We start from the raw sequence: 27,568 nt of genomic DNA on the forward strand, positions 1-27,568 counted from the left end.
TGATCTTTGTTTTCTGAATGTTGAGCTTTAAGCCAACTTTTTCACTCTCCACTTTCACCTTCATCAAGAGGCTTTTTAGTTCCTCTTCAGTTTCTGCCATAAGGGTGGTATCATCTGCATAACTGAGGTTATTGATATTTGGAAGAATTTAAATATAGTGCGTGCTTAGTCACATCAGTCGTGTCAAGACTCTCTGCAACCCCATGGACCATGGCCTGCCAGGCTCCTCTGTCCATGGGATTCTCCAGGCAAGAATACTGGAGTGGGTTGCCATTTCCTTCTCCAGTGATAAAGTATGAAGTGAGTGAAGTGAAGTCGCTCAGATGTGTCCAACTATTTGCACACCCATGGACTGTAGCCTACCGGGCTCCTCTGTCCATGGGATTTTCCAGGCAAGAGTAATGGAGTAGGTTGCCATTTCCTTCTCCTTAAATATAGTAGATGGTTGGAAATAGCTGTTACAGATATGAAAAATTAAATAATTATTTATTAAAATGATTTTCCTTTCTGCTCAGAAAGAGGAGGAAATGGTATTAAGCATCTTTTGGAGACCTTATTGGCTTTCAACCATAATCTTATAGCTGTTTTTAGTGTGGACACTTAAATCTATTATTTCTTTGGTCTGTCACATTGGTAGCTGGGGAAGTTTTCATCCCAAAATAGATCACTTGATTAACATAATTCTAATGAGGTTTGTGAAATAATAGATGTTGGTATTGGTCTATCCTGGTTCCAGGCACAGAGCTTCTGAAACCCTTGTAACTTCCCAAGTGATAAGAGTAGCATTTTTGTTGTTGTTATTCTAATATTTTATCTTTGACTCTGGTTCTTAACATAAAGCTAAGCTTGGAACTTCCTGGGTCATACGAGTGTCTTTTGTTTTAATGAAACTCATGGGTTTGTGAATAGGCTTCAGAAAGTGTCTGGTCACTAGAAAGACCAAGCCGTATCCTCTAGGAAGGGGAGAGGGACTGGGGATTGAGTTAATTAATGATTAATTATACCTACATGTTGAGGTGTTCATAAAAATCTCAATAGTACAGATTGGGGGAGCTTTTGGGTGAATGCATAGGAGGGTAGCATGCCCGGAGACAGCATGGAATCTCCATGTCCTGTACCACATACCTCACGCTATGCATATCTTCCATTTGGCTGTTCTTGAGTTATATCCTTTTATAATAATCTAGTGAACTAGTAAGTAAAACCTTTCCTTGATTTCTGTGAGCCACTTAAGCAAATTAATTGAATCGAGGAGAGGATCATGGAAACCTCTGCTTTATAGACGTTTGATGAGAAGCACAGATGACAACTTGCAATTGTGATCAGCATCTGAAGTAGGAACTGTCTTGTGGGACTGAACTCTTAACTTGTGGGATCTATCTTCCGGAAGATAGTGTCAGACTTAAGTTATGTGGATACTTTCCTCGTGTTACAGAATTGCTTGATGTATAGAAAACCTACACAAATGCCGTCAGAAATGAAGAAGAGTTGTGGTAGACGCTTGAGAGTAGAGGAGACACGCAGGGGAATGAGCATGTTTTCCCCCCATACAAGGTCAGAGGTGAAAATTCCACAATTCAGAGCTATGGAATACAGAGTTATAGAATGATGATCTCTTCAGAATTTTTCATTGGCTCAACTTACAGCAGACCATGAGAGGAGAATGATTGTGTCTTATTCACAACAGTCATTTCCTTAGTATTTAGAATAGTTCCAAGTTAATAATTAAATATTTGTTGAATGGGTTAATGGTGGAGTGAAAGAATGAAATATTCAAATGTGTAAATAAGATGAATGATTGCTATGTAAGTACAACACAATGGAAAAATCATTGAGAAAAATCATTGACTCACTACTGTGAGTCAGTTAAATTTTTCTCGGAGAAAATGATTCAGATCTGGGTCTTGAGCTCTATTAATCAACAATAGGCATTCCTTCCTTTCTAAATTCCATACTGTCTCTCAGGTTGGACTGCCATTAATTGTTTCTTTAACTGGTCAACTTGGGAGGACTGTGTCTGTCATCCTTGTATTCCCTCCAGTGTCTAAAACACTGCCTTGATAATGGGGAAGAGAAAGCCTGGATTTTGTTGGAAGAATTCACTTGATGGCAATATCAGAGTTGTGAATGCTAAAATATGAGTACTTTGTGGGTCTGGCACCTATTATTAAGATATTTTGAAAATACCTGAAATATGACATACCATAGAGTAATAATTTCAAGTTTAACAAAAGCACACTATTTTAGAAAGCATTTTTTATACTTTAAGTATTTTCAAGAGATGGAAACAATGCTAATATTATGATCATAATTATTACCCTAGTTCACAGGCTTTCCAAACATTTAGAATATACAGAGTCGCCTATACTAGTCTATCTGGAGATTGTGTGCGTGTGTATGTGTGTGTGATTATATAATGAAAATGTATATGTCATTTCTGTTTTCATAAATTTTAAAATTTAACAGGTTTTCTACTTGTTTATAGATTCTTGTATTTGAAATGTATTTAGTTTCACTGATTTGTAATCAATAGTTAATTTGGAGATTGACCAGCTGAGAAGGCTGCTATAAGAATTAAGCTAATAATACTGACAGTTGTTGAAGACTGGAAAAATGGTGATCTATAACTTAATGTGTATTGAGTTTGTCATGGAACCTCATTGAATATTGGTTTATCAGTCTTTGATTGCAAAGTAGAATTAAGGAGAATAAGAAGCAGGGTTTATTGGAAGGTTGCTTACATATTTGAAAGAAAGCTTGAACAACCAAGTCTTAGGACAATTAGTGAACAGAATTGCTTTGTCAGAAGCTTATTGTGAAAAGTGCCTCTGAGCACTATTGTCAGGACACAGCTTCAACCAGTTAGTTACTCGTTCAAATCCACACTCCCAGGAGAGCCTGATTGGTCTAAATTGGGTCACCATTGTTAACTCATTTTCAGTATCACATGGGATGAGGTGTGCGTAGTTCTCTAAAGGAGACAGATGATCTTAATTAAAAGTAAAGAGGGAGGTGATGATGGGTGGGTACAGACCACAGGTGGGGCACAATAATAGCTAATGGGATGATATATACATCTGAGATGACAATTTTCTAGTGTTCTATGAGACTGAATTAGAGTTTTAATGTTCTTTTGTTAAATCAGCTTTGAAAATGACTAATTTATATGCATATGCAAAATTTAATTGTACACAGTTATGAGTTTTGATGATGTTTACATTGTTTATGTATACATTGTGTGTGCAGTCCCCATCCCTTCAAGATTTCTGTCATTAGAAAATCTTTTCTTTTCCCCTCAGTAACTCCTAACCCTGCTTCAGGCAGTCACTGATCTGATTTGTATTACTACATTTTGCAAGTTTTGTCTGTTCTAAAACTTCATGTAAAAGGAATCCTATACTATGCAGTCTTTGTGTCTGGCATTGTTTACTTGACATGATATTTATGAGATTCATCAGTATTGTTGCAAGTATCAGAAGTTCATTTTTATTATTGAATAACAGTCCTTTGTGTGAACATGCCACAGTCTTGCTTATTCATTGGTTAAAGGACATTTTTGCTTGTATCTAGTGTTTGGTATTAGGAATGAAGTGGCTATGGATATTTGTATGCTAGTATTTATTGGACATATTTTTATTTTTCTTGGATGAATTCCTAAGTGGTATTGTATGTTAAGTGTTTGTTTAACTTTATATATGAAACTGTCAAACTGTTTCCAAAGTAGTTGTGCCATCAGCAGTGTGTTAGTTCTTATGCTTCAAATCCTCACCACCATTTGGTGGTGTTAGTCTTTTTAATTTCACCCATTTTAGTGTGTTTGAAGCAGATTTCTTAGTTGTTCTTTTTCAAAAATTAAGTTTATTGATGGTAAAATGGACTCATTTTAAATGTACAATTCGATGAGTTTTGTATGAATCTATATTACTACCACCACTAGAGTCATTATCCCTTAATTGCTCTATTGTTAATGCTGTGTCATTCCCCATCCACCCTAAGCAACCCATGATCTGCCTTCTTTTACTAGAGATTAAGTTAGTTTTTCCTAGAATTTCATATACACGAAATCATGTAGTATTTTCTCGTGTGTGTCTGATTTCATTTAGCATCATGTGTTTGAGATGTACCCATATAGTTGAAAGTATCTGTAGGATGTTCTTTTTTTTTTTTTTTAATTGCTGGGTAGTATTCCATTGTATCCAGACAATGTGTTATACCCCAAACAACATTTGCCTGAATGATGGGCATTTGGGCTACTTCCAGTTATTGGGAATTGTGGTTAAAGCTGCTATGAATATTATAGTATGCAAGTTTTTGTTTGGGGAATATGTTTTTATTTCTTTTAGGTAAATACTTAAGAGTAATATTGCTAGCTTATATGTTTATTACCTTTATATACAAAGCAATTTTGAAAGTGATTATACACTATATGAGACTTCCTATTGTTCAACATTTTTGTCCAAACTTGTATCATCTGATTTAATTTTAGCCATTTTAATAGGTTTGTGGTGGTCATTTACCATGGTTTTAATTTGCCTTTCTCTGATGACTGTTTAATTTGAACAGCTTTTTATATGCTTATTGGCTGTACATACATCTTTTTTTGAGACTTTTCTGTTCAGATCTTATTATTTGTCATTTTTGAGTCGTAAGAATTTTTTTAATATCCTGAAGGTAAATCCCTTCTCAGACATATATATGTAGCAAATACTTTTCCCAGTCTGTGGTTTACCTTTTCATTTTCTTAATGGTGTCTTTCAAAGAGCAAACATTTAAAACTTTTATATTCATCATTTTTTTCTTTCATCTTTTGCCTATCATTTTCTACTGTTTTCTTGGTATCCTCATTTGTAAAATGAGGGAGTAATATGAAAGTTGACTGATTTAGTTTGAGCCTACCAATGCAGGAGATACAAGAAATGAGAGTTCTATCCCTGGCTCAGGAGGATCCTCTGGAGTAGGACATGGCAACCCATTCTAGTATTCTTGCTTGGAAAATTCCAAGCAAGAGGAGCCTGGTAGGTAACAGTCCATGGAGTAGGAAATGGTAACCTACTCTAGTATACTTGCCTGGAAAATTCTGTGGACAGATGAGCCTGGTAGGCTATAGTCCATGGGGTTGTAAAGAGTTAGACATGACTGAGCACGCTCGCGCGCGCGCGCGCACACACACACACACACACATACACACACACACACACACACACACACAAGTAAAGCACCTAGAGAATGCATAACACCTAGTAAGTACTGTTAATATATAATGTTAGCTACCTTTATTATTACTGCATCTCTTTTACTCAGAAGTTGACACTGAAATTTTTGGATAATATCATCTCCCTCCCTTCTGAAGAAATCTTATTAGCATTTTCTTAAATATAAAGAAACCCAAAGCCAAGATTTACTATATGTGTAGGGGATGATTTGTATTAGATCCTGTAAATTTATTTATTTATTTATTGGATGCCATAGTTTTATAATCCACCAGTTTACCAATGGCTTCTTTTTCTTTCATATCTTACAATGTAAGACTGTCTACAGGAATTTTTGCCATTTCCCATCCCCAAAAAGGTCTAAATAGCCCACCATGAGTGTCATCATTTTCTCCATCTGTTAAGGCTGAAGATAAGAATATTTCTTGCTGCTGCTGCTGCTGCTAAGTTGCTTCAGTCGAATCCGACTCTGCGACCCCATAGATGGCAGCCCACTAGGCTCCCCTGTCCCTGGGATTCTCCAGGCAAGAACACTGGAGTGGGTAGCCATTTCCTTCTCCAGTGCATGAAAGTGAAAAGTGAAAGTGAAGTCGCTCAGTCGTGTCCAATTCTTCGAGACCCCATGGACTGCAGCCTACCAGGCTCCTCTGTCCATGGAATTTTCCAGGCAAAAGTACAGGAGTGGGGTGCCATTGCTTTCTTACAGCCACCTGTGACCTTGACTTCCATTATACTTAAAACATAACCTCACCTATCTTCCAGTGGACTCTGAGAAATGACGTTTCAAATGTTGTCAAGTTTTGCTAAAGAGAACTTAGAAGCTGGATTCTAATTGTGGTAAATTAGTGGATTAAAAATGTCATTGACATAATGGCATAAAAGCAATGATAGTTATACCAAAATGGATTTTCAAACTACTATAACCTAGATCAAGGCAAGGTGCTGTTTTTGAAATAGATTTCAGTCTGATGAAGATCACTAAGGAAGCCCAGTCTCTAATGTAGGTTTTTCTAAATCTAGTCTCTTTCCTAAAGGTATCCTCTCTATCTGTGCTCTCCTGAGCCCTAGATAGATCCCAGGTATCCCCATAGTCTAGCATAGTGCCTGGCAATGAATAGGCATTTGTTAAGTTTGTTGAACTGAACTTTTAATTTTACTCTTTATTTCTTTATTCTTTACTGTTTCCTTTTCTAATGAATTCTCTTTGAACTCAATAAATCACTATTCTTTTTTTTTTTTTTTTTTTTAACACAGACAAAAATTTATTGTAGCCATTCTTCTTGCAGGTCCTATATTTTTACTTTTTGTGTCGTTTCAAGATCAGTTATACTTTCTTATTTCCTATATATTTCTTAGTCTTTTATAATACAGTTTTTACCAAAACTGTTTTCAAATATGTCTAACAGTCTCTTATTAGGCCTCATTACTCCTTGGAAGGAAAGTTATGACCAACCTAGATAGCATATTCAAAAGCAGAGACATTACTTTGCCAACAAGGGTCTGTCTAGTCAAGGCTATGGTTTTTCCAGTGGTCATGTATGGATGTGAAAGTTGGACTGTGAAGAAAGCTGAGCAGCGAAGAATTGATGCTTTTGAACTGTGGTGTTGGAGAAGACTCTTGAGAGTCCATTGGACTGCAAGGAGACCAATCAGTCCATTCTAAAGGAGATCAGTCCTGGGTGTTCTTTGGAAGGACTGATGCTAAAGCTGAAACTCCAGTACTTTGGCCACCTCATGCAAAGAGTTGACCCATTGGAAAAGACACTGATGCTGGGCTCTGATGCTGGGAGGGATTGGGGGCAGGAGGAGAAGGGGACGACAGAGGATGAGATGGCTGGATGGTATCACCGACTCGATGGACATGAGTTTGAGTGAACTCCAGGAGTTGGTGATGGGACAGGGAGGCCTGGTGTGCTGCAGTTCATGGGGTCGCAAAGAGTTGGACATGACTGAGTGACTGAACTGAACTGGACTGATACTGGACTGATTTCATATTTTTTTATTTTGTCTAATCCCTCTTTATTTTATCTTTGTTGTCCTCTATATGACATATACCTACTCTTTCCCCTCTTTTCTAACCCTTCCATTTTTATTGTTTTGTTTTTGGTTTTATCTTTCTCTTCTCTTTTTCCTACATGTATGAATTCCCCAAGATTCTGTTTGTCTCACTTCTCTTCACCAAAGAAGAAAGAGAGGGAGGGAATTAAAATATTTCCAAAGCTGCTTTTTATCTGCCTTTAAATAGATGTTTTACTTAATCTAGCTCTGATTTTTAATTAAAAAAAAGTAATTTTAAAATTACTTTTTGTCTCCTTTTGGATATTACCAGAACTTCTCATGGTAAGATTAATTGTTGAATGGATTTTTTTCCATGCTAGAAGCCAGGATGATTAAGTTTCAGTCAGACAGGCAATAGGAAAAAGGGCATTCCAAGCAGATATAGTATCTTAAAAGGCGTTTAAGAAACAAAAAGGCAAGTCCACTTTGACTGAAGATATAGTATTTACTCATATAGATGAGGAAACTGTGGCTCAAGGAAGTTCAGTGAATGGAGAATATATACTAAGGTCATCAAAGCAATAAGTGGGGGAATCTAGATTCAAACTTTGGACTTTATAAATCCTTAGTGTTCTTTCCATTATACCTTGGCATTCTCTAGTGAAAATTTGAACAAAATCTTTCCAGACTCTGGTATTTTGTTTCTTTTCCAACATCACAGAACATTCCCTTGCCACTTTCTGTTTTTTAACAAAGAAGATATTTGTATATGGAACCATTGCTGTCAACAGAAAAGGGATAATTGACCTGGCACCAGGAAGAGGTGCTTCTATTGAATTTGTGGCTTTCAAAACTGATTTTAGGGTTTGCTTGACTCAAAGGATTTATGAGCCTCCAGAGTTGTCAGGGTTCTATGGTATCCACTATCTATATTAATCTGTGGATTTCTTTGACTTTTGCCTGTGGAGCATTAAAACTTTGAAAATTCATAGCAAGTGTCTTATACTCTACATTGTTCCTATTCAACCGTATAATTTTGTAAACTTGACCTACCTCTGGCAAGTATTTAAACTAATGTTTCACAAAATATACAAACTCCTTTTTGCAATTGATCTCCACACAGCTGATTAAACATCAGAGTGTTTATCTGCATTTTGATGTGGACGTGTGGGAAAGGGGAGGGAAGAAGTCGTTATGATGCAAAAGCAGAGTTGGAAGAATCATTTTTTTTTTTCCTTCAGAGAATCTTCTCTATTACCCTGTAATGATCTGCCCACAATCTAGGATGTAACAACCTGTTTGCTTAGTAGTCTTTAAAAATGTCCATATCATGTCACATTTGTGCTCTTAAGTAACTGGTGACTTGTTAGCTTAGAGACCAATTTCAGAAATGTTTTATGTAAGGAGACTTCCCTGGTGATGCTCCTGCTCCTTTTGTAACCTGATATAATTGTGGTGTGTTTATCAGACACCTTATGCCCCTACATTTTTTCCTTCTGATTGTTCTTTTCGTTAGGAATAATGACTGTAACATAACACAATGAATTTAATTCCTGAGCTAATTTAAAAATTCTTATTGGCATTTTTCATTTGTGATTCTATATCTTTCTCCTCTCAATCTGAGGAAGGAAATAATATTAAGAGGTAACTTTTAAGGTACTTAAATTTTACTTGGTCTAACATCCTTAAACATCCTTCATCTTGTGGGTGTTTTGCTTGAATGAGGACTGTGGAATTCAGCTTTTATGACTCAAGATTTGAAAGTATTATATGCCAAATGCATTTTTAAAAATCCTCTAAAATACAGTTTTATTATGGAGATGTATAAAAAATATTTAATAGAAAAATTTTTTTATCACTGAGGAAACACCTAGTATTTTGTTTAAATTTTCGAAGTATACTTATTTTCTTTTATAGTGTTTTCCATCCCACTACACTCCACCCCTGAGCATTTTTCTGTTTCCTTAAATGTCTTCTCTGTTTTTTGTTTACAGGCAGCTATTAATGGTGTAATACCCCAGGAAAATGGCATTCTGCAAAGGTATGTTATAAGATGATGAGAATTTAAAGCAAAAAAGAGATAGTGGTTAATTTTTTTTTTCACTTTTTCATAGAGCATTTGATCTTTGGTGTATAAAGTTATTGATACAGTTGTTCTTCTTTCCAGACATTTGATTAGTTACATTAATTTCTAAAAGTCTCTAGTGTTTAACTGTGTAATGTTATTTCAGACTGAGTGATACCATTTTTAAAGATGATTTTATTTTATTTTTAGGAAAACTTTTCAAGATCATCTTCTAATTCATAAGATGGAAGGAATTGAATCTTTCAAGCTATTAGTAGTGAGAAAATCAGACATGGCTCAGTAACTCCAGAGCATGGTTATCATTTAACTATACAGGCTTTATCTCCAACCTTACTAATTCTTTTTTTTTTTCCTTCTCTTTGGTTTCTAAATTAAATTTTTGTTAATTTGCAACAATTTGAGCAAGTCCTTAATGAAACTTCCCAGAGCTTTGAACTATTTTGCCTGAAGTATCCACTGTAAAACATGTGGAATAGTCTTTGTGGTTTTGTGTCATTGCCAAAAGGTAAAATTGGAAGATGATGCCAAGAGAGCTATAGTAGTTACAAAATAATTCCTTAAATTAAAAATAAATTCATAACTTTCTTTTCTTAAAATGGGAGACTGCTTATGGATTAAGAGAGCACATTATAAAGTCATAGGAGGCAAACCATTCTCCCTTCCAAGTATAGTTTAATTACTTGATTCCCTCTACCCCTCCTCTCTCCTTGCAGTTCAAACTTTGGCTTGAATTTTGGTGGCTGGGATTTCTAAGTCACTGAAGCATGATCTGCTAAGTGCAGATGAGGCAAACAGAAACAGCAGACTAGGAATGAGGTTGTTTTGGAGAGGAAGGAAAGTGCTGTTGCAAAAACATCAAAAAATTCACCATGAACTGCAAAATGTGCTGTACTTTATAGGAAACTGAATATATTTAGAAAGGAAGAAAAATTCTGTTTGATACCTGTACCACCCTTTGTGATTAATAGTTTTTAGGTCAAAGCAGTGATAAACAGACCTATTCCCCACTCTCTCTTTTTTTTGGAAGACTATCAGAATTTCATCCAGAGTAAATGTGGCTGATTTCCACAGTCTGTACCAAATTTTTGTTTGTTGGTTTGTTCAGTTTTTTTTTTTTTTAAGTTCACAAGCATTCAGTTCTATTGAAACCCTTGTCTAGAAAGCAAACCAGATGATTATAAGAGCTTCCTTCAAGATTATTTTTTCCCCTTGGTTTAGAAAGTTTTAGACTGCTAAATATGGCTCCAGTTTTATTCTTGAGTAAATGTTATGTCACATTTTGTGCCAAAATTTTTGCTTGCTAAACCCTTGTGGATTCAGCTGCTAGATTCTGAGTACATATTGGATATATCTTATAATTAATAGTATTTGCTAGAGGTGAACTATAGAAATTCCCTCATCCCTGGAAACATCCCAACTTCCTGTCACAGAAGATACTTTTTGCTTAATATATTTTATAGCTAGAAATTCAGTACTGAATTGATTTCTAATAAAGTTACTGTAATATTTGGGGTTTAATGTTCATCAGAGCGGGTTTTCTTTTGTTTGCTTGTTAAAGGAATGAATCATAGGTCCATAGAAGAAAGTAATAGTTTTCAACTATTTTCCTTCCTAACTTTGTTCTTTAGTTTTCAAATCACTGTGGATTTGACAGAACTGAAAATTCTTCTTGTAGTCTGCTGACCAGAGGAAATGAAAGAGGGCTCTTTGTACTTTCTCATGGATTTAACACTGAAAGTATAAGATACAGTGCTAGGAATGGTATATGTAGGCAGTTTAAAAGAATCTTTGTTTTGTGTGTTTGAATTTTATAATAAGTTGACGATAGTCTGTGAAAACAACTACCTCAATTTGTCAGTTTATACCTCAACAGAGAGAAGAGTTACCAAGAAGAGAGTTGTTGTTGTTTGATATGTAAATTATTTGGTGGAAAAGAACCTAATCTCTGTACTTTATAGTTTTTCTTGAAATCAGATGTTCACATTTGTTCAAAAGTGGAATTTTTTTTTTTTTTATGTACCCGTAAGTTCAAGGCAAAGAAACTTTTTTTTTTTAATGCTTAAGGTATTTTGCTATGTAATTGATATGATTTTCTTTATTAATGCCCATTAAAACCCTTAAGAAGTAAATGCTCATATTTCGTAGATGAGGAAACTCAAGATTAGAGAATTTATAGGTTCATTGAAGGCCACAAGTGTAGTAGGTGGTGAGGTCTGGATTTTCTCATTTTAAAAACCATGCTCTTTATTTTATACCAATCTGGCCTCTTGAAGGTCAGTAATCTAGTCATGTCATAACTTTTAAGATTTTTTTCCTTGGGGTAAAGAAGTTAGAATTTAATGCATGTATATAGCATCTTTCTTCTAGAGCTTTGTTTTTACAGTCATTATTTCAGTTATAAGCAAGTAAACGCAGGTATTTTTATGTCTCATTTTAAAGGAGAGAGAATAAGCCATGAGTGATTTGACTCAGATAATACAGCATGATGTTGATGGAGTCAGGAATATAAGCAAGTCTTCTGCCTCATCCTCCAAGGCTTATTTAACTACATAATACATTGCTAATACAGCATATGCTTGCTTATAACTAAAATCATAACTGTAAAAGCAAAGCTGTAGAAGAAAGATGCTATATACATGCATTAAATTTTGCCTTCTTATCCCAAGGGAAAAAAATCTTAAAAGTTATGACTAGATTAATAACTTCAAGAGGACAGAGTGGTATAAAAGAAAAAGCATGATTTTAAAATGAAAAAATCCAGACCTCACCACCTATTACATTTGTGGCATTTGGTGAATCTAGAAATTCTCTAATCTTGAGTTTCCTCATCTATATGAGTATTTCTTTCTTAAGTGTTTTAATGGGATTTAATAAAACAATATCAATTACCTAACACAATACCTTAAGCATTAAAAAAAAAAGTTTCTTAAGTGTCCTTAACTTACGGGTACATTATAAAAAAGAAAATTTCTACTTTTGAAATCATGTAAAGAGGCAGCAAGAATACACAGAAGAACTATACAAAAAAGATCTCAGTGACCCAGATAACCATGATGGTGTGATCACTCACCTAGAGCCAGACATCCTGGAGTGCAAAGTCAAGTGGGCCTTAGTTAGCATCACTGCGAACAAAACTAGTGGAGGTGATGGAATTCCAGATGAGCTATTTCATATTCTAAAAGATGATGCTGTATAAATGCTGCACTCAATATGCCAGCAAATTTGGAAAATTCAGCAGTGCCCACAGGGTTGGAAAAGGTCTGTTTTCATTCCAATCCCAAAGAAAGGTAATGCCAAAGAGTGTTCAAAGTACCGCACAATTGTACACATCTCACACGCCAGCAAAGTAATACTCAAAATTCTTCAAGAGAGGCTTTAACAATATGTGAACCAAGAACTTCCAGGTGTTCTAGCTGGATTTAGAAAAGGCAGCAGAACCAGAGATCAAATTGCCAACATCTGATGGATCATAGAAAAAAACAAGAGAATTTCAGAAAAACACATACTTCTGCTTCATTGACTATGCCAAAGCCTTAGACTGTGTGGATCACAATAAACTGTGGAAAATTTTTCAAGAGATGGGAATACCAGACCACCCTACCTGCCTCCTGAGAAATCTGTATGTTGGTCCAAGCAACAGTTAGAACCAGACATGGAACAACGGACTGGTTCCAAATTGGGAAAGGAGTACATCAAGGCTGTATATTGTCACCCTGCTTATATGCAGAGTACATCATGTGAAATGCCGGGCTGGATGAAGCACAAGCTGGAATCAAGATTGCTGGAAGAAATATCAATCACCTCAGATATGCAGATGACACCACCCTTATGGCAGAAAGTGAAGAAGAACTAAAGAGCCTCTTGATGAAAGTGAAAGAGAGTGAAAAAGCTGGCTTAAAATTCAACATTCAGAAAACTGAGATCATGGCATCCAGTCCCATCACTTCATGGCAAACAGATGGGGAAACAATGGAAACAGTGACAGAGTTTATTTTCTTTGGCTTCAAAATCACTGCAGATGGTGACTGCAGCCATGAAATTAAAAAACGCTTGCTCCTTGGAAGAAAAGCTATGACCAACCTAGACAGCATTTTAAAAAGCAGAGACATGACTTTGCCAACAAAGGGCCATCTAGTCAAAGCTGTGGTTTTTCCAGTAGTTGTGTATGGATGTGAGAGTTGGACCATAAAGAAAGCTGAGTGCCAAAGATGGATGCTTTTGAACTGTGATGTTGGAGACAACTCTTGAGATTCCCTTGGACTGCAAGGAGATCAAACCAGTCAATCCTAAAGGAAATCAGTCCCGAATATTCATTGGAAGGATGATGCTGAAGCTGAAACTCCAATCTTTTGGCCAACTGATGAAAAGAACCGACTCATTGGAAAAGACCCTGATTCTCGGAAAGATTGAAGGCAGGAGAAGGAGATGGTAGAGGATGAGATGGTTGCATGGCATCACTGACTCAATGAACATGAGTTTGAGCAGGCTCTGGGAGTTGGTGAAGGACAGGGAAGCCTGGCGTGCTGCAGTCCATGGGGTCAGAAAGAGCTGGACTCGACTAGCGGCTGAACTGAACTGAATAAAGTTTGTAACTAATGCAATCAGAATCTATGATGTTTATTCATAAACATCAAATATATACATGTATATTTAACCCTTCTTGGTAAAATATTTTATTTATTCAGGATATTGTTCAGCACCTTTAAAAAATTATTTTTGGAGATAGTTATTGTTAGAAAGATGCACTAATGAATTACTTGTGTTTTTGGCCAGTATATGTTATGTTTTCTAAAAATTTTTTGAATTAATACTGTGTAATTTTGCTCATTGACTGAATGGTGTTTATCAACTATTTTATGTTGTGATCCACACATATGTACTGTATGTGTCTTTGTTTATTAATTTATTGAGGAAGCCTAGAGAAGAGAGGTTTGTTTTCACATCTTGAGCATTATTATAAATAACTTTCAGAATAGGTAGATACTGAAGTTTTCTAATTTAGAAAATGTCCATTTGGGCTAATTAGTTTCTGTTTATTGTCTTTCTGATGTCCATTTAAAAAATCTGGCTTTTTTTTTTTTTAAGACATTTATCTTTAAGGCACATTGTATTTATTTATCTTGTACCTAGAGGTTTTACCAAGGGGTTAACTTTTCAAAATGGAAATAACAAGGTTAGAGTCTCTGTTTGCTTTGCTTTGTTCACTGTCTTTCCTGGACCTGTGTGGTTTGTAGAGGAAAGTTGAATAAGGATAAAAACAACACTTTAGTTGAAGTTTAGATCTAAAATAGTTTTCTCCATAGAGTTTCCCTTACCACTCAGTGTGTTTGTGTGTGTATATATTTTTTTTCTTTTTCTTTTAAATTTTTGGTTAACTAGAATAGTGAGAAGGTCAGATTATAGGATTGAAGTCTTCATAGGTGAAAATTTTTTAAATATATTTTTTGAGTCAACAGTTTTGGATACCTTTGCACTCTTTGGATGCTATTGAACATTAGTCACAACTGATAAGAGTATTCATTAACTGGACCTCTTTTCCTCTGTCTCTCTCTCTTTTTCTAATTGCTAGTAAGAAACTCTAATATAAATTCATTATGTTTTGTCGATCTTGAAATAGAATAATTATAGCTAATAAGAAAATTTTAAAGTGATAACTTAAAAAAAAATCCTTTGTGACCAACAAAGCCTGCTTTGATTAGAAATATTAAACTCTGTCCTTGAGTTAGGGTTTGGTAAGAGAAAAGCAGCACACTAGGAATTTCAAATCTAAGGGTCTTTCATGTAGTGCATAGTTATACAGATGTGGTGTAGGTTGAAAGAGCCAAAAAGGGATACTTAAAACAATCTGGATGTAACGACTGCAGGAAACAAATGCACCACTAGGCCCAGATGGGGTGTGTTCTACTGGTGAATAAGGAAGGGAGCCTAGGGCCAGAGAAAACTTAAAGCTGTGGCGTCCTCTGAGAAGAGTGGGCAGAGCTGGGACTGTATGGGCCAGATCCGTGGAACCCACTCCAGAGAGCTTGCTCTAGGACAGGTTGCCCAGAAGAACCCCCTATTGACCACTGAAGGGCACAAAGTCATTCTTTGTACTGGAGGGAAAAGAAAGATTTTGGGAGAGGTTGAAGTTAGCAGAATTTTGGAGCTCAGAGGAAGAACCCTAGGAACTTAGCACCAGACATGAGAAAGAAATCTTGCTCAGCTGATACTGATATTTCTGCCAGTATGCAGAGGTTTGTTTTGAAGTATTGAAAGAAAATAGAAGCTAACATGAGTGATTGACTCTGAAACAAAGTGGGTGCCATTGATGGTGCTGTCACTGCTAGGATAGTGTTGATAGGTTCAGTGTGTAAACTCTAAGAACAGAATTTTGTGTGTGTACACACATGTTGTTACTGTCCTTGTTTCTGTTTACTGGCCATACAGCCATGGTTTGTTCTTCCACTGTTTTCTGTCAGTCAGTACCTCAAATAGTCAAGGTTCTCTACTTGGTGGGACATCTCAAACATTCATTCTTGAAGAGTTAGTATCCTCAGTGGACTTTTGAAGAAAATTGGTTATGCTGCTGCTGCTGCTAAGTCAATTCACTTGTTTCCAACTCTGTGCAACCCCATAGACGGCAGCCCATCAGGCTCCCCCGTCCCTGGGATTCTCCAGGCAAGAACACTGGAGTGGGTTGTCAGTTCCTTCTCCAATGCGTGAAAGTGAAAAGTGAAAGTGAAGTTCCTCAGCTGTGTCTCACTCTTAGCGACCCCATGGACTGCAGCCCGCCAGGCTCCTCCATCCATGGGATTTTCCAGGCAAGAGTACTGGAGTGGGGTGCCATTGCCTTCTCTGCTTAACTTTGGGTATACCCTAGAAAATAGCCCATTGCATGTAGCAACAGTCTTGATTTTTTTCCCTTGATTATCAGGAGATATCAGCTAGTATCTCCTCCTTTGTTGGCTGATTCAGTAACTTGAGGAGTATAATAACATGGCCAATTGGCATTCTCAAATTCTAACACAGTGGAAGTACTGTGGAAACATTACGTCCTGTGATCTCTGAACCACCAGATCCCAAAGTTGCAGGAAGCAAAAATTTGGTAAGTTATTAGGCATAATAAGTTAATACCACCACTTAATTCTCATACTCATTTTTTCCCCCTGGCAGTGAGACATATCACGATGTTTTGGTCCTTAATGTAAAGCATATACCATCCTTTAAACTTTGAGAACTGCTTCCGTGGCGGCTCAGGAGGTAAAGAAGCCGCCTGCGGGGCAGGCGACCTGAGTTTGATCCCTGGGTTGGGAAGATCCCCTGGAGAAGGAAATGGCTACCCACTCCTGTTTTCTTGCCTGGGGAATCCCATGGACAGAGGAGCCTTGTGGGCTACAGTCCATAGGGTTGCAAAGAGTCAGACACAACTGAGCAACTGACACACAAACTATACCCAATCTGTGCCATAACTATCTTCAACCATTCCACTGTTAAATAGCTAGCTGCTTCTGGGTAATGGTATACATCAGTGATACCAGTGCTGAACTTCTGTTACTATGAAATGAGTTCCTTGGTTAGAACCAGTGTTGGATGGAAAGCCATAGATCAATGAGGCATTCCTTAAATCCATGAATGGTGGTGCTGGCAGAAACATTGCTGTCCGAGAAGTCAACTATGTATCCAGAAAAGTGTCTTTTTAGATAGGAACAGATGACTGACTGCCCCCTCCATGGTAGAAATGATCCATTACCAGACTCCTGTGAATGGGGTTGTATTGAGGGTTCCATATTGGTCTCTCTTGTTTGCCGTTTAGGCAGTCTGTAGATTCCCTAGCCAGATGCAGACTTGTTGAGGGTAAGTTGATATTGTTGTGCCTAACCTCCACTCCTATTGGCATGGCCAGATTATACCTTAAAGTATTGAATAGTCCTGGGGTACAAATGAATAAAGCTCACTGACATCAGCAGAACAATGCCATTTTATCTGTATTGAGAGTCCCCCCTCCTTTTTTTTTTGTTTTTTTAACTGGATAGCTTCTCTGTGGCTCAGTTGGTAAAGAATCCGCCTGCAATGCAGGACACAGGGGTTTGATCCCTGGGTTGGAAAGATCCTCGGGAGAAGGCAATGGCTACCCACTCCAGTATTCTGGCCTGGAAAGTTCCATGGACTAGTATCTGGGATTGCAAAGAGTCGGACACGACTAAGTGACTTTTACTTTCAGTTTCCTAGACAGCAGTCACCCAATAACATATTTTCACATTTTGTGTCCACACTAAATGATCCATTTCCATTCCTCTTCCTCAGACTCTTGTGTGAGTCAGTTTTCTTTTTATGTTTTCCAAGTTCTGATCAGCTGACCAATTCATTAACAACTTCATGTGATTCAGTATAGATTTGTATCTCAAGTTATTTCTCCGTCTAAATGAAGTGATCACCCTGTGTTACAACCTTAAGTTCTCCTCACTCTCACTACTGTCTTTTTTAAAAATTTCATTTAGTTATTTATTTTTGGCTGTGCTGCATCTTTGTTGCTGTGTGCTAGTTGCTTTCTCTAGTTGCTGTGAGTAGGGCTACTTTCGTTGTAGTGTGTGGGCTTCTCATTGTGATGGCTTCTCTTGTTGGGGAGCATGGGCTCTAGTCTCACAGGCTTCAGTAGTTGTAGCACATGAGCTCAGTAGTTGTGGTACTTGGGCTTAGTTGCTCCAAGGCATGTGGGATCTTCCTTGACCAGGACAGAACCTGTGTCCCCTGCATAGGCAGGCAGGCAGATTCATTACCACTGGACCACCAGGGAAGTCATTCAGGGATATCTTTGATTAGGGTTGTAATGATGTTTCAGCAGTCTATTTTTGGTTGGTACTGGCATATTAGACATAATCATTTTTTACTTTCCCAGTCCAAATTTTTTCTTTCTCAGTTAGCTTAGATATCTCTTAGGCATTGATGGGAGTACAAGGGACAGCAACCAGCTTCTGACCCTGGACCCTGAAACTTCAACAAGGTGAAGGGCCCTGCATTTTTGTGGTGTGTATCTCCTAATGTCTAGCACGCCAGTGTATCTTACCAAAGCATCAAAATGCTTGCTGCTTTTGCTCTTCAGGGCCAGTCTGCATTGTCATCACTATAATGTTTTGTGGAATACCTGGGTAATCAAGATCTGCCCAGGCTAGATTATTATGACAAAGAGCAAGAGAGTTGATTTAATCTTCAGGAAAAGACAGTGAGGGCATATTGTTTACCCTGCTGAGAGGAAGCAAAATGCTTGTCGTGGTGCTTGCAAATTAAAACAAAAAGTGTATGCAAGAGTTGTTCTTCCTGTTCTCTCCTCCTACCTAATATCCCTGATTTCATGGATCAGGAAGTCAATAGGAGCTATCTATCGGGATCTGGGGAAAAAACTGCAGAGTAGGTTGAAGAGAGTAAATGAACCTTGTGTGATTAGATTAGGCCAAAACTTCATTTACCACTGTAATCTTCCATTTTTATATTCCCAGGAGAATTAGTATTAGAGTTAGCATCTAGTAATCTCCTAAAGATCTAGATTTTCCTTTAATCAGTACACAAACCCTTAGTAAATAGCTACAGGTCTCTTAGGGGAATTCTTAGAGGAAATTTTACAATACTTACGGTGGCTTTCTTGCATTGTCTTTAGGGGACTAAGGACTTGACCCTCCAGTGTAGATATTATGGAAGTTAGGATCTAGGTTGCCAGATCTAGGTTTCTACTGTTTATAGATCAGTAATTTTAGTCAACTGACTTTCAATTTTGTTTCTTAGAAGTGCCACATTCAATGAAGTACTATTAAAGATTTCTGCAGGTTGAAATCTTCTTATTCTTACGTTTCATCCATGATGTCTATTAACATCATTGCTTCCACCTTTTTCTTGTTGAACTCTGCTCTGTGACCTCTGCACTGTGGGATCCCATCATGCCTATTAGGGAATCTTTTTCAGTGGTGTCATTAGCCCTGGAACACCTGTCTTATTCCCTACCCACAGAAGACAGCTACTACAGAGTTTTTCAAGGATGTAGATTTCCTTCCTAATGTGTTTTTTCAATGCTTTAGTGCAGTATTCTCTGGGACCTCATGGATAATGTCATGGGATGATGTGTATATATTCAGGTTCTACATGATTAATTAACTCCAGCATTCATGTTTTTTTAAGCATCTTTATTTCTTCTACATTTTGCCAGGAAAGTTTGGGCATTTCATCCTCATTAAATGTAGACTCATTTGGGATTTAAGTTTCCTTCGGTCAACAAGAAAACTATTAGAGGTTCTTACAGCTGCTTAAGCAAACATATTATATTTGGCCCTATCCAAACTCTTTTTGTCAAACTCACTTCAAACTTATTTCCACAACTATTCCCTATGATTTTGCTGATATAATTTATCAAAATCTTATAATTACTTTTGGATATAAGCTATCTTTTCTCAGTTAATATGTTGTACTTGTTTTTGTGGAGCATGCCTACATCCGACTTTCTAAGTAGTAAGGAATGGTGGAGGTAGGTTTTAAGAATAGGCATCAACTTTCAAGGGAACTGTCTCAGGTAATAGTATTAATAGTTTTTAAGCAAGAGACTAGTCTTCTTAACCATGAGGAGGAGCTATTTCTGCTTACAAAAGAGGCTCAGAGAGACTCAAGGGGTTCACAGTTCTAACCTTTATCTGAATCCACTCAGGTATCTGCATTTCCTGGGCTTCCCTGGTGGCTCAGCTGGTCAAGAATCCACCTGCTATGTGGTAGACCTGGGTTTGATCCCTGGGTTGGGATGATCCCCTGGAGAATGAAACAGCTACCCACTGCAGTATTCTGGCCTGGAGAATACAGTCCCCTATACGACCCCTGGAGAAGGCAATGGCAACCCACTCCAGTACTCTTGCCTGGGGAGTCCCATGGGCAGGGGAGCCTGGTGGGCTGCAGACCATGGGGTCGCTAAGAGTTGGACACGACTGAGCAATTTCACTTTCACTTTTCACTTTTCACTTTCATGCATTGGAGAAGGAAATGGCAACCCACTCCAGTACTCTTGCCTGGAGAATCCCAGGGACGGGCGAGCCTGGTGGGCTGCTGTCTATGGGGTCGAATAGAGTCGGACACGACTGAAGTGACTTAGCAGCAGCAGCAGCATACGACCCCTATTCGGTCCATGAGATTGCAAAGAGTCAGACATGACTGAGCGACTTTCACTTTCATCCCCATTCCACATCTTAGGGCCTCACTCCTTCCACAACAGTGCCTTAACTTTCACAAGAGAGATTTAAAAAGCATGTATATTCAACTTTCACTATAGCTATGCAAGCTGAAAACTTAAATTCTGAGTCTGATTTTTAGGAGAATCATACCTTTGATTACAAGAGATAAGAAACTTGTTTAAAAGTGCCACTTCAGAAACTCTGTAACATTCTTAACATGAATGAATGGAATGTTAAAACTCCCTAGTGTGTCATTCTGTTCTGTAAGCTCTCCTTTGGAGTGAGAAGCAGTCTGCTCATAGTTCTTGTTATCATTATTACCACCATAATGGTCAGGTCAGATCATCATTTGGTTCCTTCAGGCACTTGTTTCAATAGTGATAGTTAATCATTATGCCAGTGCATGGCTTGGGTCACTAATATCGCATTTTCCGTTGGCAAGGAGCTAAGCAGTGCATTGAAGGTCAAGACCATAATCAAGGCAGTTCCTGAATCCTCTGTTTCCTGGGACACCTTCGTTATCAAGAAAATGAAACCACACTCTAGGGTATTTTTAACAGAGGTATTCAGACGGTGAAGAATCCGCCTGCAATGCAGGAGACCCAGCTTCGATCTGTGGGTCAGAAAGATCCCCTGGAGAATGAATGACTGCCCACTTCAGAATTCTTTCCTGGAGAATCCCATGAATTCAGAATCCAAGAATGCTGTATTTTTGCCTGGAGAATCCCACGAGCCTGGTGGGCTACAGTCCATGGGGTTTCAAAGAATCGGACACGACTGAGTGACTAAGCACACAGTGTAGGATCAGTTAAACAGGTTTGGAGGACTAAAAGAGCAAAAAAGTAAAACTGAAGTAACAGGTATAATCATTGCTTCAGGAAGTTACCACTTGAAGGTGTAAGAAATTAACAGAACTTTAAATTTCAGATGGGCTCTTTGGAATGGAGGATCAGACTTCTGTGGGATGTTTATTGTCTAGCCATTAACTGGTATCTCAGGGGGAATGACAAGAAGCTGATTGTAGGAATGCTGAAAAAAAGCGCGCGACTGAAAGCTGCAGGGTGATGCTAATGGAAATGCATGTAAACAGGAAGAAGGAAATCTTTCTTGCCCTGCTCCTAGTTACTAAGTTCTATCTAGTACCTCTATTTGACAAAGTCTATCAGGAAACCTTAAAGAAAAAATATAATTTTGCAGAAATCTTAGCTCCTAAATTACAGAAGACTATACAGGGGTGAATTTGGAATTAAGAAACAATAAGTCAGTGACTAAGCTACTGTTTTTCTTAGGTTCTGAGACATTGTGACAACATTTAGATACCTGAAGTGTTGCACAGATTCTGTTCTTAGATATTAGAAACTCACTTTGGATTCCAGCAGTGACATTCTTCCTGCTTGGGACATTTTCTCTGTTCTCATGTCTTCCTTCCCACATTACTTTCCTTGACTGTAACAACTGGGAGAATGGATAGGTTTATGTCTTTGAATCAGCGATTACTTGAGTGCCTGAACTCAGTTAAGATCTAACCTAGTCATGTTAAGACTTTTTGACAGTGACCTACAGTGAGAAATATTTGGAATCCAAAACACATATTACAAATATGTCCCAGAATCAAAAGTTTTTTGAAACAATACTTAGTTCTAACTATTAAACATACTGATAATTTCTATTCTATTCTGTTCTCTTCTACTCTATTCTTAGTCTTATCCTAATTCTATTCTTTAAAATATGAAGTAAATATAAATATTTTCTCCTTAATTGTATAAACAAGGCTTAACCTAGCTTGTTTTTGGTCATTCTTGTCATTGTTCCTATTCGAGCCCCCCACCCATTAATTTACTTTAGCTTCAGGGTGAGAAGAAAAGTATTTTAGAACTGAGCTTATAGTTCTTATGTTGGAGAAAAGTTATACAATAATGATATTTAATGGGAGCATTTCTTATGCTCCCCCACTACTTTTCCTACTGAGGGGGAAAATAGTGACTATATATATATATATATATTATATAAAATATACATTAAGTTAGAGAAAGAAATCCAAATTCTTTAGAATTATTTCTCCTCTCATTAGTTTGTTAAATGTGTATCTCCTGTGATAAAGTATTGAACTTGGCAGATGATACAGCCAATAAAAACACAAATGTGAGCTTCATAATTATTGGTAGTGGTGAGAAGTTAGAACTAGTCTGAGGTAGTAAAACGTGCTCTGAGTTGAAAAATATTCAATCTGAGATATGAAGGATAATTTAGCTAGAAGAAAGGTGAAATTTGGGGATGGGATGGGAAGGAAAGATTGTTCTTAGAAGGAATGGTTAAGGCTATTTGTTTATTTGGTTTAGAAATAGTAAAGTTTTCAGAATAGATTTTGTGGAAAATGTAGTTAACGACTGGGTAAGTAAATCAGAAAGAAAATACTGTGGGTTAAGAAAATACTGTAATTCACAAGAGTTTAAATGATGTTTTACCAACATAGTAAGAGCACAAGACAAAAAAATAATTGAATAATATGTGTGATACTACTATGAGAGGGAAAGTAAGGTGGCTTTCACTCAGTGGGAGAGATTTTGTGAAAGAATTAGAACTTAAGTTAGTCCTTGATGCACAGGTAGATAAATATGATGTGAAGAACAACACAAGCCAAGTATGGAGTAGATCTTTAGTGGTAATTTGTAGTGATTTGGTTGATGATAATGCTTTTTTGTCAATATTTCAGTGACTATGGAGGTGAGACTATATCAGGACCTGCATTTGATCCAGCAAGTCACCCAGCTCCAGCTCCTGCTCCCTCTTCCTCTTCAGCATTTCGACCTGTAATGCCATCTAGGCAAATTGTAGAAAGGCAACCGCGGATGCTGGACTTCAGGGTTGAGTACAGAGACAGAAATGTTGATGTGGTACTGGAAGACAGCTGTACTGTTGGTAAGGTTTTTCCTGCCATATAGCCTTCACAAATAAAAAATTTATTAGGTAAACATTCAGCTCATATTCTTTTCTTTTGAGTTGACTGCTATACCAAGAAGGAGAAAGAAAACCAGATTGATGTTGTTCCATATAGATTATTGTGTTCTAATTTTAAATACTGTCTTGAGATTGAGGTAAGTTTGAGAAGAAAGGTTTTTTGTTCTACATATACAGAATGGTATATAAAGCTGTTTCAGGGCAGATACCAACCAAATATCTCAGAGCTTAAAAAAAATAACAAAATTATTAAGTACATTGATATCAGACTTTTTAGCTGAAGTGCCCTCATTTTTAATACTGATTAATGAGAGATCAGAAATAAGACATTTCCATTACTTTCCCTCCCTGGCGTCTGAATAAATGCTTTAGCATTATTCTTTCAAAGGAAACTCAAAGTGTATGCCTGCCGTTTTAAGACAAACTTTACCAAAATTCTATAGAGAAACTATGTTGAATTCATATTCGATTCAGATTATTTGATCCATGTTTGTTGTAGAACCAGAAATTGTATTTTTATTTTAATAGAATTTTTCCTTAAATCTAAATTTTAGATATTTCTGAAATTTTGCTTTTGTTCATTTTTGGGGAGATTCTTATTTAATTTTATTAATTGAAGTATGTTAAGAGAAAAGCAAGGCTGTTAAAACTAATCAGATAGTTGTTCCTTTACTTAAATCCATTAAGAAACTTTCCACTGTTTGGAGGATAAAATTCAAGTCTTTTAACATGGCCTGTAAGTCCCTGCTTGACCAGACACTGCTGCATTTCTAGTTTTCATCTGTTATCACTCTCCTTCTACTCACCGTGCCCAACTTGTAATGGACTTCTTTCAGTTCACTGAATAGGTTATACCCAGTAAGGCATTTGGACTTGTTCTTTTCTTTGCCTAAATTCCTCCAGATATAAATGAGATATGTACATTATAGTTTTATTAACAGTAGCTACATTGTTGTACAGCAAATGTTTATAACTTTTTCACTTGTAGAAGTGAAACTGTATCCACTGAAAAGCAACTCCCCATTTTCCCCTACTGCCGAGTTCCCTGGCTGTTGTCATTCTATTTTCTGCTTCTATGAGTTTGACTACTTTAAATATCTTATATAAGTGGAATCATGCAGCATTTGTGTTTCTGGATTATTTCACTTAGTATGATATCCTCATGGTTCATCCATGTTGTAACATATTACAGGATTTCCTTTTTTAAAACTGAGTAATATTCCAGATGTTCAAGCTAGTTTTAGAAAAGGCAGAGGAACCAGAGGTCAAATTGCCAACACCTGCTGGATCATCGAAAAAGCAAGAGAGTTCCAGAAAAACATCTATTTCTGCTTTATTGACTATGCCAAAGCCTTTGACTGTGTGGATCACAATAAACTGTGGAAAATTCTGAAAGAGATGGGAATACCAGACCATCTGACCTGCCTCTTGAGAAACCTATATGCAGGTCAGGAAGCAACAGTTAGAACTGGACATGGAACAACAGACTGATTCCAAATAGGAAAAGGAGTACGTCAAGGCTGTATATTGTCACCTTGCTTATTTAACTTTTATGCAGATTACATCATGAGAAACGCTGGGCTTGAAGAAGCACAAGCTGGAATCAAGATTGCCGGAAGAAATATCAATAACCTCAGATATGCAGATGACACCACCCTTATAGGCAGAAAGTGAAGAGGAACTAAAAAGCCTCTTGATGAAAGTGAAAGAGGAGAGTGAAAAAGTTGGCTTAAAGCTCAGCATTCAGAAAACTAAGATCATGGCATCTGGTCCCATGACTTCATGGGAAATAGATGGGGAAACAGTGGAAACAGTGTCAGACTTTATTTTTGGGGGCTCCAGAATCACTGCAGATGGTGACTGCAGCCATGAAGTTAAAAGACGCTTACTCCTTGGAAGGAAAGTTATGACCAACCTAGATAGCATATTCAGAAGCAGAGACATTACTTTGCCAACAAAGGTCTGTCTAGTCAAGGCTATGGTTTTTCCTATGGTCATGTATGGATGTGAGAGTTGGACTGTGAAGAAAGCTGAGCACCAAAGAATTGATGCTTTTGAACTGTGGTGTTGGAGAAGACTCTTGAGAGTCCCTTGGACTGAAAGGAGATCCAACCAGTCCATTCTAAAGGAGATCAGTCCTGGGTGTCTTTGGAAGGTATGATGCTCAAGCTGAAACTCCAATACTTTGGCTACCTCATGCAGAGAGTTGACTCATTGGAAAAGACTCTGATGCTGGGAGGGATTGGGGGCAGGAGGAGAAGGGGACGACAGAGGATGAGATGGCTGGATGGCATCACCGACTCGATGGACGTGAGTCTGAGTGAACTCCGGGAGTTGGTGATGGACAGGGAGGCCTGGTGTGCTGGGATTCATGGGGTCGCAAAGAGTCGGACACGACTGAGCGACTGAACTGAACTGAATATTATATTGTGTGTATGTGCCATGTTTTATCTGTTCATCTGTTTATGGACATTTAGGTTATTTCCACCTCTTGTCTATTGTAAATAATGCTATGGTGAACATGGGATTGCAAATATCTCTTTAGACATTACTTTCAATTCTTTGTGTGTGTGTTGGTTTATTCCTCTGTTTTTTTTGTTTGTTTGTTTTTGTTTTCTGTATTTCATTTTATTGGAGTATAGTTGATTTACAATGTTGTGTTAGTTTTAGGTGTACAGCAAAAGTGATTCAGTTATATGTATATATATATATATTCTTTTTTTTTAAGATTCTTTTCTCTTATAGGCTATCACAGAATATTGAGTAGAGTTCCCTGTGCTATACAGTAGATCCTTGTTGGTTATCTATTAATATCTTATATATAGTAGTGTATGTGTATTCATTCCAGGGTTCTAGTTTATTGCCACCCCTCCCCATTCCCCCTTTGCTAACTGTTAGTTTGTTTTCAGTATCTGTAAGTTCATTTCTGTTTTGTAAATACATTCATTTCTTTTTTTAAAAAGTAGATTCCACATATAAATGATATATGATATTTGCCTCACTTCACTTAGTATGATAATCTCTAGGTCCATCAGTGTTGCTGCAGATGGCATTATTTCACGCTTTTATGTGGCTGAGTAATATTCTGTTAGAGCTTCCCTAGTATCTCAGCAGTAAAAAAAATCTGCCTGCCAGTGCAGTGCAGGAGACGTGGGTTCAATCTCTGGGTCAGAAAGATCGCCTGGAGAAGGAAATGGCAACCCATTGCAGTATTCTTGCCTGGGAAATACTATGGACAGAGAATCATGATGGGCTGTAGCCCATGGGGTCGCAAAGAATGAGACACGACTTAGGGACTAAACAACAATAAATATTCCATTGTATATAGGTACCATATCTTCCTTATCCATTCCTCTGTCAATAGACTTTTAGGTGTGTTCTTCTGGATTAATACCCAGAAGTGGCCTTGCTGGATCATATGGTATTTCTGTTTTTAATTTTTGAGCAGCTTCTATACTTTTTTGCATAGTGGCTGAACATTTTACATTTCCAGCAATAGAACACAAGTATTCCTTCTGATTTTTCCACATTACCAGTGCTTGTCATTTTCTGATATTTTGTTTTTGTTTTTATAATGACCATCTTAACATGTATGAGTGACATCTCATTGTAGTTTTGATTTATAGTTCATGATGATTGAGTATCTTTTTATATAGCTGTTGATCATTTGTATGTCTTTGGAGAAATGTCTGTTAAAGTCCTTTGCCAAGTTTTAAATTGGATTATTTAACTTTATTGCTATTTAGTTGTACATTTCTTTGTTTTGAATATTAACCCCTTAGCAGATAATGTAGTTTGCAAATATTTTTTCCCATTCTGTAGGTTCCTTTTACTCTGTTATTCCTTTTGCTGTACAGACGCTTTTTAGTTTAATTTAGTCCCACTAGTCTATTTTTGTATTTGTTGTCTACGCTTCTGGTGTCATATCCAATAAATCATTGCCAAGATAAATATTATGGAGTTTTTTCTTTATGTTGTCTTCTAGGAGTTTTGCAATTTCAGATTTTTAACCCATTTTGAGGTAATTCTTGGGTATGGTATAAGATAAGCATCTAATTTCATTCTTTTGCATGTGGCTATCCAATTTTGCCCACACTATTTGTTAAAGAGACTCTTTATAATGTAGACTTGGTACC

General features: G+C 37.2%; 1 protein-coding gene across 3 annotated transcripts in view; it reads left to right on the forward strand.

Moving 5' to 3' along the window:
- Positions 1-27,568, forward strand: part of FAF1 (Fas associated factor 1) — a 497,713-nt gene that overhangs the window by 121,617 nt on the left and 348,528 nt on the right. For all 3 annotated transcript variants that reach the window (XM_070780362.1, XM_070780369.1, XM_070780377.1), the window contains exons 3-4: positions 9,203-9,249; positions 23,188-23,393. In XM_070780362.1, coding sequence (XP_070636463.1) covers positions 9,203-9,249; positions 23,188-23,393 — 253 coding nt within the window. The remainder of the gene's footprint in view (positions 1-9,202; positions 9,250-23,187; positions 23,394-27,568) is intronic.

Source organism: Bos indicus, chromosome 3 (genome assembly GCF_029378745.1).
Source record: "Bos indicus isolate NIAB-ARS_2022 breed Sahiwal x Tharparkar chromosome 3, NIAB-ARS_B.indTharparkar_mat_pri_1.0, whole genome shotgun sequence".
Classification (NCBI taxonomy): domain Eukaryota; kingdom Metazoa; phylum Chordata; class Mammalia; order Artiodactyla; family Bovidae; genus Bos; species Bos indicus.